General features: G+C 31.2%; 3 protein-coding genes across 3 annotated transcripts; all 3 read right to left on the bottom strand.

Annotated features, from left to right (window-relative positions):
• Positions 1-1,476: 1,476 nt before the first annotated feature.
• LOC130614001 (membrane-spanning 4-domains subfamily A member 8-like) lies at positions 1,477-4,738 on the bottom strand. Its single transcript, XM_057435380.1, has 4 exons — positions 4,515-4,738; positions 3,976-4,234; positions 3,638-3,873; positions 1,477-3,429 (listed from the first exon to the last, which is right to left on the bottom strand). Exons 1-4 carry the CDS (start codon positions 4,684-4,686, stop codon positions 3,191-3,193), a joined length of 906 nt encoding a protein of 301 aa, XP_057291363.1. The 5' UTR covers positions 4,687-4,738; the 3' UTR covers positions 1,477-3,190.
• A 971-nt stretch (positions 4,739-5,709) lies between these two features.
• LOC130614004 (membrane-spanning 4-domains subfamily A member 8-like) lies at positions 5,710-9,441 on the bottom strand. Its single transcript, XM_057435383.1, has 4 exons — positions 8,863-9,441; positions 8,123-8,381; positions 7,402-7,616; positions 5,710-6,863 (listed from the first exon to the last, which is right to left on the bottom strand). The coding sequence occupies exons 1-4, from the start codon at positions 8,948-8,950 to the stop codon at positions 6,562-6,564; spliced, it is 864 nt and encodes a 287-aa protein (XP_057291366.1). The 5' UTR covers positions 8,951-9,441; the 3' UTR covers positions 5,710-6,561.
• Positions 9,442-12,416: 2,975 nt separating this feature from the next.
• LOC130614007 (uncharacterized) lies at positions 12,417-16,399 on the bottom strand. Its single transcript, XM_057435387.1, has 2 exons — positions 14,357-16,399; positions 12,417-13,420 (listed from the first exon to the last, which is right to left on the bottom strand). Exons 1-2 carry the CDS (start codon positions 14,467-14,469, stop codon positions 13,072-13,074), a joined length of 462 nt encoding a protein of 153 aa, XP_057291370.1. The 5' UTR covers positions 14,470-16,399; the 3' UTR covers positions 12,417-13,071.
• Between the last annotated feature and the right edge of the window lie 34 nt (positions 16,400-16,433).

Here is a 16,433-nt window from a genome sequence, read left to right as displayed (position 1 = left end):
AGAGTAAGTTTTAAAACCCTACATGCTGAAACATTTAAATGCCAATATATTTATTTTGGTTCATGTTTGGTTCATTAAACATACTACTTGACTTGTGTTATAGTTTTTATCAATTTTACATGACAGAATTTGCTTCAAGAAATTGATTTAAAAGACATTTAGTTCGTGTTTTTACTTTTTTCAGAATGCTATATGACGTGTAATTTTTATTTATTCAATTATATTTAAATTTGAAAACAATGCAGTTTAGTTACAATAATATTAAAATTAATTTTAAACTTTCTGAATATTCAAAGATATCCATACATTCCTTAGTTTCAAGGTCTATTTTAAATTGGTGTTCTAAATTTATTTTATCTGTTTTGATACTTTTTCATTTATTATTATGATCGGTTAGCTTTAACAATGTAAACAATTTGACAGAGATGTTTAGTTTGTCCATGGCTACTTATATTACCTAGTGTGCAAGCTAGACAAAATGTTTTACTAAGTTGTTTATATAGTCCGTAAATCTTTAAATAGTAAAAATATAAATTGCTTTCTCCTTACTAAAGCCTAAAAAAATTATATAATTTTGGTTATAATTCTGGAATTAAGAAGTTTTAAACTGATTTAAAAAAAGCTACTTTTTTACACTGCCTTGCAGAACAGACCTTCTCCTCAGACCCAACTAGTATGGCTTGCAGTGCTCCCCTAGACCATGAACTTTAATATTACATGCATTTTTTCACAAAAGATACTTGTATGCTTCGTTGCGCTCAACCGTTTGCCTAAGGAGGAAAAATCGTGTATCTGCCTTTGATGTGTCAAATGCGATTTATTTTATGATACAGATTATGATAGCTCAGATATATAAGTAGATGAGTGCTTGTATATAGTAAATAATGCAATGTACATAATGCAGAAGGCAAACTTTAACCTTGAAATCCAAGCAAGAAAAAAAGCAAGCTAAAACCAAATTTTAACATGCAATAACAGTTACAATGAATGTATTGGATCCCATTCCTGTTCTATCTGTAAATATAATACAGAAAAGCTCTTCACTGCTTGCATTTTGTTTTTATCTATATATCTAAAATGAAAAAATAATTGCTGTATGTTAGATTATTATGTACAGGGACATCACAGATTACATGATTTCCTAATAAGGGCATATTACGTACAGAACTCTAGAAAATACCACCATATACTTTATACAATAAAAAAATTATTCTTGAAAAAAAAGGAGAGGGTTTGAATATTAAGGAAGTATGTATCCCAGGCTAGGTGCTCTTCTGAAGAAATACACAATCAAACATGAATCAAAGGATACAATACAGAATGTAAAAACTTGCCTATACATAATATGTAAATTTACAACAGCACTTAATAAATTTTTTTAATAAAAAATTCAATAAAAGGCTGTAAAAAAAGATCTTTTAATTGGGAAAAACATAAAGGACCACAGAGGGTTGAAAAACAATTTTATAGACTCTGTTTATTAAATGGTATTGAGTTGTTATGTATACCACCTACTGATACATTTTAAGTATACAACATACAGTTCCAATGATATATATGACTAGGTGTTAATAGATAAATCTACAGGAAATTGTCTGTTGCTACTACTGGCAGCTACCATATTTGGCCCACAGACAAAACTTGAGTATTATAATATAGGCTATGTGCCAATTTAAAAACACAATAAATCGTAATTATTATAGATGTCACTTTCCTGTATAGGAACATTATCTAAAATGTGTGACCTTATACACGCTTTTGACCTAACATGAAATTTTTGGCCAGCATGAGTGTGTAACCATACTTTTAACATGTATTTACTGTCAGACGTTGTTTACAGTGCAAAAAATTGCATCGAAATAAGCCATGTAAAATGTAATTCTGATTTTGTGACAAGAACAATGCAAAAATTGCAGGTGTACATATTTATTTGCACTTTAATCGTCGCAGTTGTTGGTTTGCAAATCTATTGTTTCGTTTGTTTGAGTATCGTAGCTAAATACCACATTAAATGTCTATGAAATTAAAATCTATTTTAAACAAAAAAGCATTAAGCTATATGTACAGTATCTATACAGGACACATTCATTACTGAAAACACAGAAGGGGTCAATAAAAAATATGCTTAAATCAGCAAATCCTCAAATTGATCAGTAGAAATAAAAAAAAGATTTAAAAAAACAAGAGACAAAAAAAAATTGTATGAAATAGCTATTCGAATTAACAGCATTCAAATTAGCAGATGTAAGCTAGGCACTTAAATCAAATTTTACGTTTTTAACTTGGATAAATAAATTTAAGCACTTTTATTATATTTACAAAGCATTGCAAATAGTTTTTCTGAATTACACCCTAAATTATTTTTACTTTTTTATTCTAAAAAAGCTAATATACTATTAAAATTAGTAGTATATGTATTTAATGAGGGGATTCCTCTTTACTGACAATAACCTTACCATCAATTTAAAATAAATATTTTATATTAGACAGTCAATGACTGCAGGAAAATTTAAATTGCAAGTCAAACTTTTTGTTGCAGAGACAACTAATGATTTCATCTGGTAATGAAATTTGCTCAGAAAAAAAAATCGATATTAATCATTCTGATACCAACACAACAATTAATCTTTGACAATAAACTAATACTTTAGAAGATCGAAAAGTAGAAACCAAAATCTCAACTATATGCAATATAGTTTCAATTGCCTTTTCCGTGTTGTTTGTGTGTTAAGTGATATTCATTCACTCAACCTAATGAACTTCCGCCTCGTTACTTTCACCTGTAAATTTGTTATTTTAAATTTAAGGTCAGTCCTACTTCAATGACCAAAACATTATGCTTTGATTGTCTTAAGTTCATAATTGTTAGTGTAAAAAGACTAAAAAGTAGGTTCAAATTTACAAATATGCACATAAAAACATAAAAATATATACAACAAGGACTCAATAATAAAAAATCAACATACTTACGGTTCTATCTTATTCTCGTAATACATATGTTGTAGTCAGCCAACTTGAAAGTTAAGGTTTTCATCTTGGTATTTAAAAAACCTCAAGGTTGGCAGTCAATGAATACAGGCCAGTGGTTAATTTAAAAAAGTTGGTATACTTATTTCAAGCATATACTTTTTCTTCACAGTTATTTTTCTATTTCACAATTGCATAACTAGTAACAATAATGTAGAGATGCCTACAGTCTATAGGGAGGTGGAGGCACAGACTTCTGATATTCAGGTGGCTGTAGGAGAAACTGCTCTGCAGGAAGTGTGGAAGGTGCAGTAGATGTTACTTGTGAGTCACCATTATGCATTGGATAAGTCATTATCGGTTGATGTGCAAATGAATACTGAACAGACATCAATCCTGTAGACGGAGTCAGAAAAACCTGACCACCAGAACTTGTGACACTATATTGTACTTGAGGAAGACCTAGAAATACAGAAACATTTCAAAATTTGCCACTGAAAAAAATGCTGTGTTAATTGAATACATAAAAGCAAAACATCACGATTAGCATATGCTTTAGAAACATCTTTAGACAGCACTAATTCTTCGCAAAGCATAACTAAAAAATGATTAAAAAAGGTGTGGGAGAAATTAATATTGAATTTTATAGCATAAAAAAAAACACTATTACCACTAGGCTGATTACAACATCTGCAAGATCTATAGCAATAAATAGTGGCAAGTAGAGCAACAACAAATTCCATAATCATTAATCCAAGAAGACAAGAGTAAACAGCCATGCCAGCATTTTTATGTTTAAAGCAGTTATGTTTGGAATGATATATCCAACGATCACCTCTGTTGTATTCGTAGTATCCGTAATAAGAGTACGGGCTATATTCGTGTAACATGCATGTGGAATAAAACCTACAATAAGAAAGGTATCGAATTTTGTAAACAAATATTGTTTGTTGTGAAAACAATGACAATTTAAGCAAGGTAATGATTTGTGTAAAGAAAAAAAATCACCGTAATCCAATAGCAAAGAAAATCCCATCGAGAAATGCCAGCATTGTGGATATAATGCAAAATGTCAAGCTTGTACCATTTAAAATTGACTGATTGGGAGATCTGGAGAACAACATAGTAACAATACCAGTAACTTTAATCCATATTCCACCCCATATGCCACTCCCACTTTGAGTCAACCAAAACTGCCCACTAAAACCAGCGGTTGCACCAATCCCAAAAAATAAAGTCAAAGCACCAATCATGACCTGCAGAATACCTACGATGTAGCAGAAAAAACTGGTAAAAAGAACATAACCAAATATTTGATCGGTTCGTTGATCAGCACCAACAACACATATTGCACTTTTAGTAAAAAAAATACTGCAAACACGTAAAAGTAATGAAATAAACAATATAAAATTAAATAGTGTGCATTACACATAAATTAATTAAAAAATGATATTACACAATTCTTTATCATATACATCTAATCGAATTGAAGTACAAGATATCTGAAATGTGATTGATCAAAAACAACAAAGAGAAGTATACCTTACCTAAGTAGCCCAAATATCTTACATACATATTTCTTTGTGTTGCATGTGGCTGAAGAATAACAGGCCTGGCTTGTATTGGTGCCATATGTGCCTGAATTGGTGCCATATGTGCCTGAATTGGAACATGATGAGGAGCTGCATAACTAGCTTGCATTCCTTGAATGTATGCCATTATTTTTATAGGAATTCTTAAAAATTAATTTGTTGTTAGTAAAACACAATTGTTGTATAAAATAAAATACCTGTATATGTCTGTCTGTCTGTCACACAGAATAGTACCACAAGTAGTAAGAGGAACAAAACAAGCGAACCCGTTGATTTTTCCATGGGTCACCGACTATTGTATGAAATGTTTAAGAAAGTTATCGATTTTTGACGCATGGAAAATAGAACTAATTTTAATTTTTCAGTGCGATATGTGCATTGAAAACATCATGTAAACCAACCACTGAAAGAAAAATAATACGTTACATACAGTAGAGCAGGTTAAAACCGGGACTAAGGTAAACATGGGGTCAAATTTCTCAGTTCAGCCTCAGTTGCTAAGGAAATTTGGATTTAATCCTTGAAGTATAATATTTACCAGTTACAAAATATTCTAGTGTTTGTGTTTACCATATGTATTTGTGTACTAATGTTATTACTTACCCAAAGACTCCTAATTCTTATAAGAAATTAATTCTATTTGTATTGTTGGATTACCCTGGCTTAATTCTACCAATTTTAAAAACAATTTCTTTTAGTGGTTTCTGTTTTTGTTTAAAACTTACTTGTTTCTCAGTTGTTTCGAAAAAATTGTGTAGAAAAATTTGCCCAGCAATATTGAGCACACTGTAAAGCCCCTACAAAATGAACTTTGACAGACGTATAGATAGAATCTAAGTATTACAGAACATACCACAGTCAAAACCAAAACATGCAAGTATAATGTGCAAAATGTTCTAACAGTTACCAGGACAACAAATACTTTCTTAAATATAGCATTGTAGTTTAAATAATGCAGCATATAATTAAGTATAATATTTTGATTATTCAGATGGCCTAGATCTTTAACAGATAACCCTTAACATTAATTTATCTTAATGCCTCTTAGTTTCACTTAATTGTATATACTTTAAGTCCAGCCCTCAAAGTGAAACAACTAGCATTGGAATGATTAATAGAAAGTTCATAGAAAAACGAAAGAAAGAAAACATCAGGCAATCAACATCTTTGAAAAGCAATAACAATTCTTTTAGGTTAATAATGTGCAATAATCCACTAAATTCACACTATATTACACAAAATAAAATTAATAGCAGTTATGTATAAATACAATAATACATTACCACACATAAATTTTTCAAATACATTACAATGAAAACCACAGCTTGTTATTAATAACACAACAAAATCAGACAGGTACCCATCAGATAAAATTGTTTCAAAGAAGAGCTTGGAGTAACAGCTGTCAATGTAAATAAAATTTCCTAAACTTTATCTACACAAACCACAAGACAAAAACAAACACGAAAACATTAAGAGAAAACTGTAGACACACATATTATGATCTGTATTCACATGTACATTCTCTTAGATTATCACTTCAGCAACATTTAGTGCCTGCTGCAGATTCATTATTACTACAACATTCAAGAATCTTGTTAAAAATGTTTTATATTAAATCATACTACACACAACATCGTCACCTTATTTTCCAACTTTGGATATAATAAATACCAATAAATTATTTACGATACAAAATTTAAATACTAACTTATACATATTAACTAGTAAGGTAAAATACAGCGTGTTAATATCAAAAGATACTACACATAATATCGTCAGCTTAATTTCAAAGCTCGGATATAATAAATACCAATAAATTACTTACAATACAATATTCCTATATTAACGTATATATATATATATATTACATAATAAGGCAAAATACATCGTGTTAAAACCAATTTTAGTAAAATAGAAAAACAATTTACTGAAATGTTTAAATGCAGCACTGAAGAAACAGAAGTATTTCATTACGGCAAACTGCACATCAGATCAAACTTCATTGAGAGTATGGAGGAGGGACCGCATTACTGTAATCAGCATTTTGCGATGAATATGTCATCGTTGTGGCAGTTGGTTGTGTCGGGTAATGTGGTGGCCCCATTGGAGGAGGAGGCATTGGCTGATGTTGTGGTCCCATAGAGTGAGGAGGCATTGGTTGCTGTGGTTGCATTACAACATGCTGTTGTGGGTAATTGTATTGTGTAGTTGTCACATAACTCGTAGTAGTAGGAGCTGAAACTACCATGTGACCAGCGGTGTTCGACATAACGACATTGGGTTGTTGCTGTAAAATAATTCCTTAAAGAAAAATTTTCATAACATTAACCTCAGATGACCTAAAGCCAACCAACACTGGAATTTTTAATAGCAGAAATGCAGCAAGTGAAAGTTCCCACACAGAGGAGACATATTGTTACAATATTCTGAGTGTGTGCACACAAAATTGTTTTTCAAAGGCCTAAAAAATCACAACTACAATTCTTCCTAAAATAAAAAAATACTAAAACTTCTTAAATCTAACTTTTATGTATTACAAATTTTTAGTCACTATAACCTTTTTAGTTTTCATAGTGGTCTCCAATGTTGAATTATGAGCTCTCTTTAATCTACAATAAGTAATCAAGCACAGCTACTGCTCAACTAAACGCTATGCATTATTCCCATTCTTATAATAAATCACAAACAAAACAAGTTGCTACACACTCCTATAGTCTCTGGTATGACTCAGGTAGGGATTCAAACACAATTATTTTTCACCCTGAAAATGAATATTTTGCATTATCATGGCAATTTGAATACATAGAAAGTAATAAGCAAAAAGTGAAAACTTTAATACCTCTTGAGCCAGTTGGGCCACAACATGATCCAGTAGCTTGGCAACAGTAGACTGCAGCAACAAGAGCAATAAAAAACTCTGAAATCATCAGCAACATCAACGTTGCATAAATTCCACGGCCAGCATTCCTGTCATCAAAGCAACTGTAATCCCAGTCGAGGTGGTAAGAGTATGACAAGTAATATTGATATACTAATTTGCAATTGTTGTAGTACCTAACACATTGGCATAAGAATGTAACTGGAAAAAGATGACAACAACAATAACAAGAGAAAGTAACTTTAGTATAAAAATAAATCATCCCTGGAAAGCAAAATAAAAATGAAAAAACGGTGTGTTAGATATGTAACAAGAGCAGTATGTTAATTTTTAGAGCAAAAAACCATGGTAATAGTATAGAACTTCATGGTGCCATTTTACAAGTTGCTAAATGTGGTAATCACAAAAAGGTGATCTCTGAAGAAAATGTAATGTTATTCACAGAAGTTTATGTACGTGATTCTGATCTGAAGTTTTTTTTATTTATAAAGGGGAAATCCTTTCTGCTACGCTGTTTAAATTCTTGAACGGTCATAAATTAGTACTAAAATGGTTTTAGTTGCGACAGATATTTACCCACAGAGTCGATTGCTTTTGAAAGTGATACGGACGTATAATCAATGCATCTGTTCGTAACTCACTAATACAAAAAATAACATAGAAAACTGCAACAATGCCTTACCCCAAACCAATTGCAAAAAATATACCATCCAAAAAAGCAACAATTGTAGCTATTATATTAAAAGCCATGTTGAGACCATTTAAGGATCTGATATCTGTCTTGTAAGACGAAACCAATCCAATTATACCAGTGACTAGTATCCACAATCCACCCCATATACCTCCTCCACTTTTTTGCAACCAATAATCATAGCTTAATGCTGCAATAGCGATAATGCCCAATAACAACGTCAACGACCCGATACAAATCTGTGCTATTCCTGAATAAATTAAACAGAAGTTATTATATTGTTATAAATAAACAGAAAAAACGTGTTTTTTGGCTATTCATTATTCCTATAAATTTCTATATCAAAATCTAATTTCGCAAGATTTCCAAAAGAAATAAAACACTGTTAAAACTACAAAAACTACAATCTTTATAAAAATAGCAATCATAAGAAAATGGTTTCCTTTGTGTTATTCTGGTAATCTCTCTGTGAGCTACAGTTTTCTTGCATAATATTTTAAAATCTAACTTATAATGGGAATATATTTTGTGAACAGAAACGTCTTGTTTATGCCCAGCTCATCACTTACCTCATAATTTATATGTTTTTTAAAAGCTAGTCTACTATTAAATAATATATAATAATAATAAAAACGATTTTTCTTATACATATGTAGCAATCTCTCTTTGTTTTACGAAGAATCATTCATTGGTGCAGTATTTTATAAGGACATGTAAGCAAAAACACTTACCCAGACCACGAATTGCATTGACATTCATAAAATTACGTTGTTGTTGTGGAACCACAACAGGTTGTGGTTGTATGACAACTGTCTGCATTGTGTTTATACTTTTTTAACAGGTATATATATTTATGTGGTTCTATAAAAAACGTATTAAAAATCATTACAGTATTAAATCAAGAGAAGTAATGTGAATAACATTTTTGATAGCAAAGCTTTTTGGGTTGGTAAAGGCATATGAGTGAGGAAAGGAGAGGGGGGTGCAGGTTAGAGAGAGGGGCTCTATGGCCTCCCTCTATTCTTTTAAGATTGGCTGAAAGTTTAGAACAGACGACTTACTTAGTGGCTTATTTCATCTGCACAAGTGAATCGGCTATAGCATTATAGATGAAATGTAGTAGAAAAACTATAATTTAAATTAAAATATTATGCTATTAATTATATTAAAAAATGTTAACTTAATGAAATATAATAAACACTATACCGTAATGTTTCGAATAAACGTCCCCTTCTATTAAACGCCCCACTCCAATAGACGCCCCTCCTTTTCAGTCAGTTTTTTAAATAAACGCACCCCTGGAATAGACACCCCGCTCTCACAAGGGCGTTTATTCGAGGCGATAGTAAAAGTACACTTACTTACTTTTTTCCTAAGTCTTAGGTTTAAGGTTGGAAATTTAGCTTTTTGCTTTTGAAGTTCAATCTCTAAAAGATGTGAATATCTTACATTTTCTGTTGTGTATATTATAGGTATCCTTAAAAACTGCAAGAGACGAAGTGCAAAAAATTTAAAAAAACGCCCTCCTCTTTTAAACGCGCCCTTGGATAGAAGGCCCCCCAAAATGTCAAAAAATTTAGTAAACGCCGTAGGCGTTTATTCGAAACATCATGGTAAGCTGCAATTAAAAATTTATGTTTTTAACTATATTTAAAAATGTTTATTCAATTCAATATAATATAATCAAAAGGGTATATATTAACATATGTTGCAAAAATTTAGTCAAAGAAGTCCAGAAGAGCATCAATCCTGAAATACCGGGATTTCAAATAACCACTTTGTATTTAGGCAAATTTTACTCTAGAAAATATACTATCTGTGTTTTTCACGAACACTAAGTACACTCATACACTCAAGAATAAAACCGAAAAAAACTGTCTACACACGTATTATATAAAATAATACAGTTTCAGATTGTTTACTCTGGAAAATAATATCTTACCCTAAAATTATGAACAAAAGTATATACAAACAATGAGCATTTTTATGTTTTGACGATATATATTTCGATCTATAATTTAATTATATTTTGGTCTAAAATACAAAATAAAACCGGATTAAAACTTCATGATAAAATTGTTTATGTCTCTACAGTTAAACACAATTAAAACGCTACAACAAGAGATCAGATTCAAAGCCCAAAGAAAAGTATCTTAGAAAAATCTATATATTAAAATTTTAAAGGTTCAACTTTTACTTCCAGTGTTTAAGTTTTGAGTATAACTAATTTAAACTTTGACTGTCACTTTGGATTAATAATGATAATGTCTTCCATTAAAAGGCAATGTTGACAGGATCGCATTTCTTCTCCCATGTACTTAATTTTAGTGACCAGATATTGGTCCGGCTGATATAGCACATCTTGCATTAGGAAAATTTTGTAGACATCCTAATGTTGTAGAGATTTCTCCACGGACAACTTTAGCGACGGTAGCAATTTGAAAAGATCTAAAGTCCAAGTCTGCTATAAACATTGACAAGTGAACTTTGTCAACTTCGAAGTTTGTTTATCCATTACAAATCATCAAACAAATATATTTAATTCACAATATCATTTTTATACATTTTATACATTCATTTATTGGGAATTCTTTAAAGATGACCTATGTCATAATTTCAGACATATTAGTATGACACTGCTAAGCAGATCATTCTCATTTCTTAGCAAGATAATATAAAGATAACAGTGTGCATTCAAGCCCTTTTTAGTGCCACTCAGTGACTTAAAATTGAAATAAACAAACTTTTCTTTTAGAATGGCTAAAGAACCAGGTAGCTAATTTTGAAGTGTCTTAGAATGCAACTTCTTTCAAAGAATTTTGATTGGAACTTGATCATGAATGTAGAATCTAAGATAAGTAAAAAAAAGAGTTATTACCAGATTTTACTTTTTAATAAATAAATAACTGATTACGGTATATGGTGTTTAGCCTAGCTTTTCAATTACTAGGCCCGTAGTTCAGTGCACATCACAAGAATATTTAGCAATGGCTTATCACAGCTACGGGTCAAGCTATGCTGTTTAAGGGAAATTGGGTAGGTAGTGCCATTGCATACAACGGTCAAAATCTTTTTTCTCAATGGCAAAGCTCTTTTCACTTTTTCGAAAATAGTTGATTTCAATTTCATCATCATAACTTTCTGCAATAACAACTGCATAAAAGCCCTCAGGCCTCCATTTATCGCTTTGAAAAAATCCCTAACCTTTTGTTAGTGACTGGTTCTTTTATGCTTTTTGCTTGTTGAGATTGATGCTCATACACGACATTGATTGCTTCGTTCGGCTTCGCATTGGAATAAATGGTCAGTTTCCCATTTTTTAACACTGCCTTGTGAGTTGTGAATATGTCTTAAACTTCTTTGGCCTGACCTTATATATCTTCGAATGAGTTAAGTAAAAATGGACAATTATACTAGGCTTCACACTATTTTACAAATTTGGCAAAATCAGAAGCACATAGAACAGCAACATATTTTGTTGTGGTAAGATCTTTTTGTTGTACCAGACTCTTCACTTCCCAACCAAATCCATCTACAACTCCTTTGCCTAAGCCAATAACCAAAACTCTTTAATAGAATTACGTTTTCCAAGAGTTTGTATTAGTTTCATCATATACTTGTTTTTGAACTCTCTACTTGGCATATCATCGATAATGTTCTGTTCTTCTTGCATTTTTCTCCTTCATGTAATTATCCAGCACAAAGAGGTTGCATTCAAAATTCAACATTCTGGTTGACAAATCGTGCAATGGTAAAGAGGTTAATCGAGGTTATAGACCAGAGAGTACTTTGACTTTCATTTTGATACTCACAGGAGTATGCCATTGCATATTTTCTCTTTCCAGTTGGCAATTAATACTCAAAAAAAGGATAAAACACCTCCAATCAGGACTTCAAAGCTATTATAGTTTACCAATGGGATATTTGCCTGGTTGATTTATCATAACACCAACACATTTCTTGTCATGTACGTCACAAAAGGTTGCCTTAAACTCTCATTTTCGTAATATATATGTATATAGGCAACTACTCATTCCAAACTGAAGTCATATTATATTTCAAATCATATTTTACTGGATAAATTATCACTAAAAGGGGTTAATTTAGCTTTGCCAATATACTCCATTTTTTCCTCTCCTAAGCTGGCCATTACTAACCAAGAAAAATATAGGAATAACTTCTTTAAATAATTGCCCAAAATCTTGCAACTATGTTCTGACATAACAATATCGATGTTTACGAGGATATGCTGGTGGATTAAGCTGTTATAAGGCTTGTATGCCCCTTTTTGTGTCACGTATGTCACATGAGAATGGCGCTATAGCCATTTCGAAAGCAGATAAGAGGTTTTTGTTTTTTAGTTTTTCTTGGCCCAGATATAAAACACATAACTATAACAATATTTATAACAATATTTGCATGAAAAAAAGCACTAAAATGGATTTAGGGTCGCTGACTTAATTAGGTGCAAAAGCTGTTCTAAATACATTGTACAATGTGAAATAAAAAACCTGCTTAAGTTGCATTTGTAAAATCTGGCACAACTGATTCACAACAAAACAATGTGGCAACAATAGCAATAAAACACCTGCTGAGGATGCATTTTCAAAACCTACAACCATCTGCCAACAAAACACCTTTTAGAGTTGCATTTGCACACTCTTCTGCAACCATCTTACAACAAAACAACGTAGTAACAAGACCAACAAAAACACTTGTTTGGGTTGCATTACACAACCTTCTATAATCATCTTGTTGGCACATCTGATTGACAACGAAACCTAGTACCCTAATAAAAAAACACTTGTTGGGGTTGCATTTGCACACCCTTTTACAACCATCTGTCAACAAAACATTGTAATAACAAAATCAACAAAAGCATCTGTTGAGGATGCATGTGCACAACCAAATACCTTCTGGTTTTGCATTTGCACAACCTGCTACAACCTTCTGAGAACATAACAGCATAGTACCAAAGCAACGAAGATGACCAGCATTTCTGTCATAAATGCAGTTTTAATCATTAAAATTGTAGTAATGGTAGTGATAATAAGTGCTGAATCTGCAGCTGTTGTAATAGCTAAACATAATGAAAAATACATACTGTCCCAACAATGGAAAGTTAATAACATAAAATATAAAAAACATATGTAAGATATGCATAAACAAGTCGCAAACCAATGGAAAAATACACAGCAATTTGTATACCACCACCAACTTTGGCTGAGACACACAGTAAGCATTTGACACGAGAATTGAATATTTTCCTGGCCGTTGATTTTCTTGACTCTATAAAAACAAGAATTTGTTTAATGTATCAGTGGTAGAGGAATAAGTGCCTTAGCTAGAAACTAGGCAGAACATATTTTTGATGATGTCAGAAAATGATATCACATATTACTAAGAGTGGATCCCTTTATCCTAGTCAAAATGTATTTTACTATTTCTTTTGCTTTTTATAAAAGAGCCTTACTTTTTAGCAATTGATAATAACTTACAAGTAATCGGCAAAACAATTATTAGGAAAAAATAGGAGTTCCTTTAAGTAACACAAGCAGAGATCTTCTTGTCAAGCCGAAGCCAGTTCTTAGCAACTTTTGCCACAGTCTAACAAAAAATAAAAATTTTGCCCATGTATCTAAAGCTAAAATCAAAAAATGTAGTTGCATGCAAATGTATACATTCTAAAATGTGATCAAATATGAACAATTTATGCATGTTCCAACGTAACTAGTAACTAAAGGGTTATTCTAAAAAACCTAATAATAATAAAGAAGAAGAACCAAAAAAATTGAAATAGCAAATAAGTAAATCCTAAAGGGAGAAAAAGATACAAGTCTTATATTTCCATTAAAATCTGCAGCGAAGCACTGACTAGTAACCATGGACCGACTTAATTTTAAACTTTAGTGGTTGCATGCACAGCTTTTGTATTTTGCGTCATTAAACAACATAATCAACATCAGCGTCATTAAACAACAACATCATTAAAAACAGTTTATATAACAGCTTGTGGTTATATTATTATTGTGGAAAATGCCAAAATTTAATGTTGTATGCTTTAAAACTAAAGTTTTTTATAGCATATTATTTTATATTTTTTATTTATTATAAATAATAGTTTTCTCTGGTAAATATGAAAATTGTTGACAGTTAATACTTACTAGAAATTAAAAAGAAAATTGCAAAGCATTATGCAAGTTGCAAGCAAAACATCTTACTAACATCTTACTGAAGCTGACAGGCCTGGTCGTGAGTAAAATGACTGGCGTGCGGTAGGTCACACTCCTAAAGTTGTGATGGTGTGGGTCAAACATTGAATGCATTCTTATCGTCATAAAAAGTTGTTACTTTCGTTTGTTAATCTAAGAGTAAACACACGCACGTGTAAACATTTACATAAAGCCAAAATAGATTGAGTACGTAACTGTGCTATCATATTTAATCAGATCCCTGGTTTCACTTTCTAGAGATATTTTATCAGGCATCACAATAAATTTTGTTTCGAGAGTTAACATTTTTTTCTTTACGTGTTGTTTAAAATTATCAATAATTCATTATAAGCTCGTGAGAATCAGAATCAAGTGAATTAGAAACAAATAATGAATAATAAATAATAAACATCAATTTTATTTAGGTCAGGTCAAAACAGGCCTATAATATGTTTTGGTGTATTTCCAGATATCAGCAGCTGAGATGTCTGGGAATACACCAAAACATATCATAAACATAGAAGAACCCTGGGGACGAGGTTGTGAAATTAACTCACCGCGGAACAACAACAACAACAATTAAATGCGCAAAAGCAGTGATTTTTTTGGGAAAATTCAACATGTGTGGAACATTTCTTTTCAGAAGGTATGGGAAAATTAGATTGCGCAAAATTAAACAAAAACGATTACAGAGAAATTTTGTAAAACCTCTTTCCACGAAATTATAAAATTAAAGATCAATAAAAATCACAATATTGTCAGTGTTGGCCAACGTAAATCCAACATTAATGAAGTAGCGCCAATAATCCATGCAAAGTTATACTTTTATGAAGTTAAAGCTTTTATTCTGAAAGATATGCAATACATTCAGTCCTACAACCCGTAGTGTGTGAAAATGTCACGAATTAAGGGGATGCGCGTCATAAGGTATGCTCTTTCAACAAGAAGATAATACACAGAATGTAGATAATAATAGGGACTTTTGTGTTAACGATTTCGAAGATGAGAAGACGAATGAAGCACCTTGTGGTTTTTTTTTTGCAATTAAAAAAAAACTTTACTTCCTTGTTTTTAATTTAGAGAGTATTTGAAACATAAAAGTCGCATTTGACAAATAAAACTAAGAACAAGGCTTTATATAAAGTCAGAATGCTAGAAATATGTGGCTATAAAGTGAAAGGTTGTTGAGGTATAGTGAGTTTGCCTATGTGATCTTTTAAATTCAAAAACAGTTGCTTTGAATTTTAAATGAAAAGTTTTATTGTTGTGTTTTTTTACCAAAATGTTGTGACTAAAAATAAATATCACATCTTTACATTTTTAAGGAGTAGTTAACTTTAACCTCAGAAGTTCACAATCACGTATTGTTCCATACATAAAATGTTTAAAAATAAAATACATAAAATGTTTGCTTGATATGGTAATGCTGCAACTGCATATAATACCCCGTATCACAGATAATACCCCAATGAAAACTCTGTTTAATTATGGGTACAAACATGGTTAACATAAATGAATACAACTAATTTATGAAGAATGTAGAAATTGTCATAAGCACTGCCAAAAATATAAAATTCCTTTTTTATACTAGGCAAAAGCATGATTGGCACTATTATGGAGAATGGTTTGGTGAAAAAATTTTAAGGCAATAGAACTCTGACTTCAAATGCCAAAGGATTAAAATATTTAGTTTGTATTTGTTAATGAGCTTTTCATGATTATTTTCTTCCTTGGCATCACTTTTAGCCCTTTTTTTACTCGATTTATCAGGCACAATCCAGAAGTATGTAAAATGACATTGTTAAAAAATCACAGGAAATAGCCTTTATATTCCAAATCTTTTTGTCTCTGCATAAATATATTGAATAAATATATAAATATATTATTTGCTTGTTAACATATTTGCACTGGTATCGGCAAATGCTGAGTCTGATGCGAATTAGAGGCTGTGAAAGTTAAAAAAAAATGTTTCCATACAAAATATTGGTTAGAATAATTAAAATTAGTACCCACTGACAGGAAGGATATGCGCTGAGTAATTTCTTTTTTAATAAAACACCTTACCTAATCTGCAGATAGCTTTAGGATAA

Source organism: Hydractinia symbiolongicarpus, chromosome 11, assembly GCF_029227915.1.
Source record: "Hydractinia symbiolongicarpus strain clone_291-10 chromosome 11, HSymV2.1, whole genome shotgun sequence".
Taxonomy (NCBI): Eukaryota; Metazoa; Cnidaria; class Hydrozoa; order Anthoathecata; family Hydractiniidae; genus Hydractinia; species Hydractinia symbiolongicarpus.
This window is presented reverse-complemented; position numbering and strand designations above follow the sequence as displayed.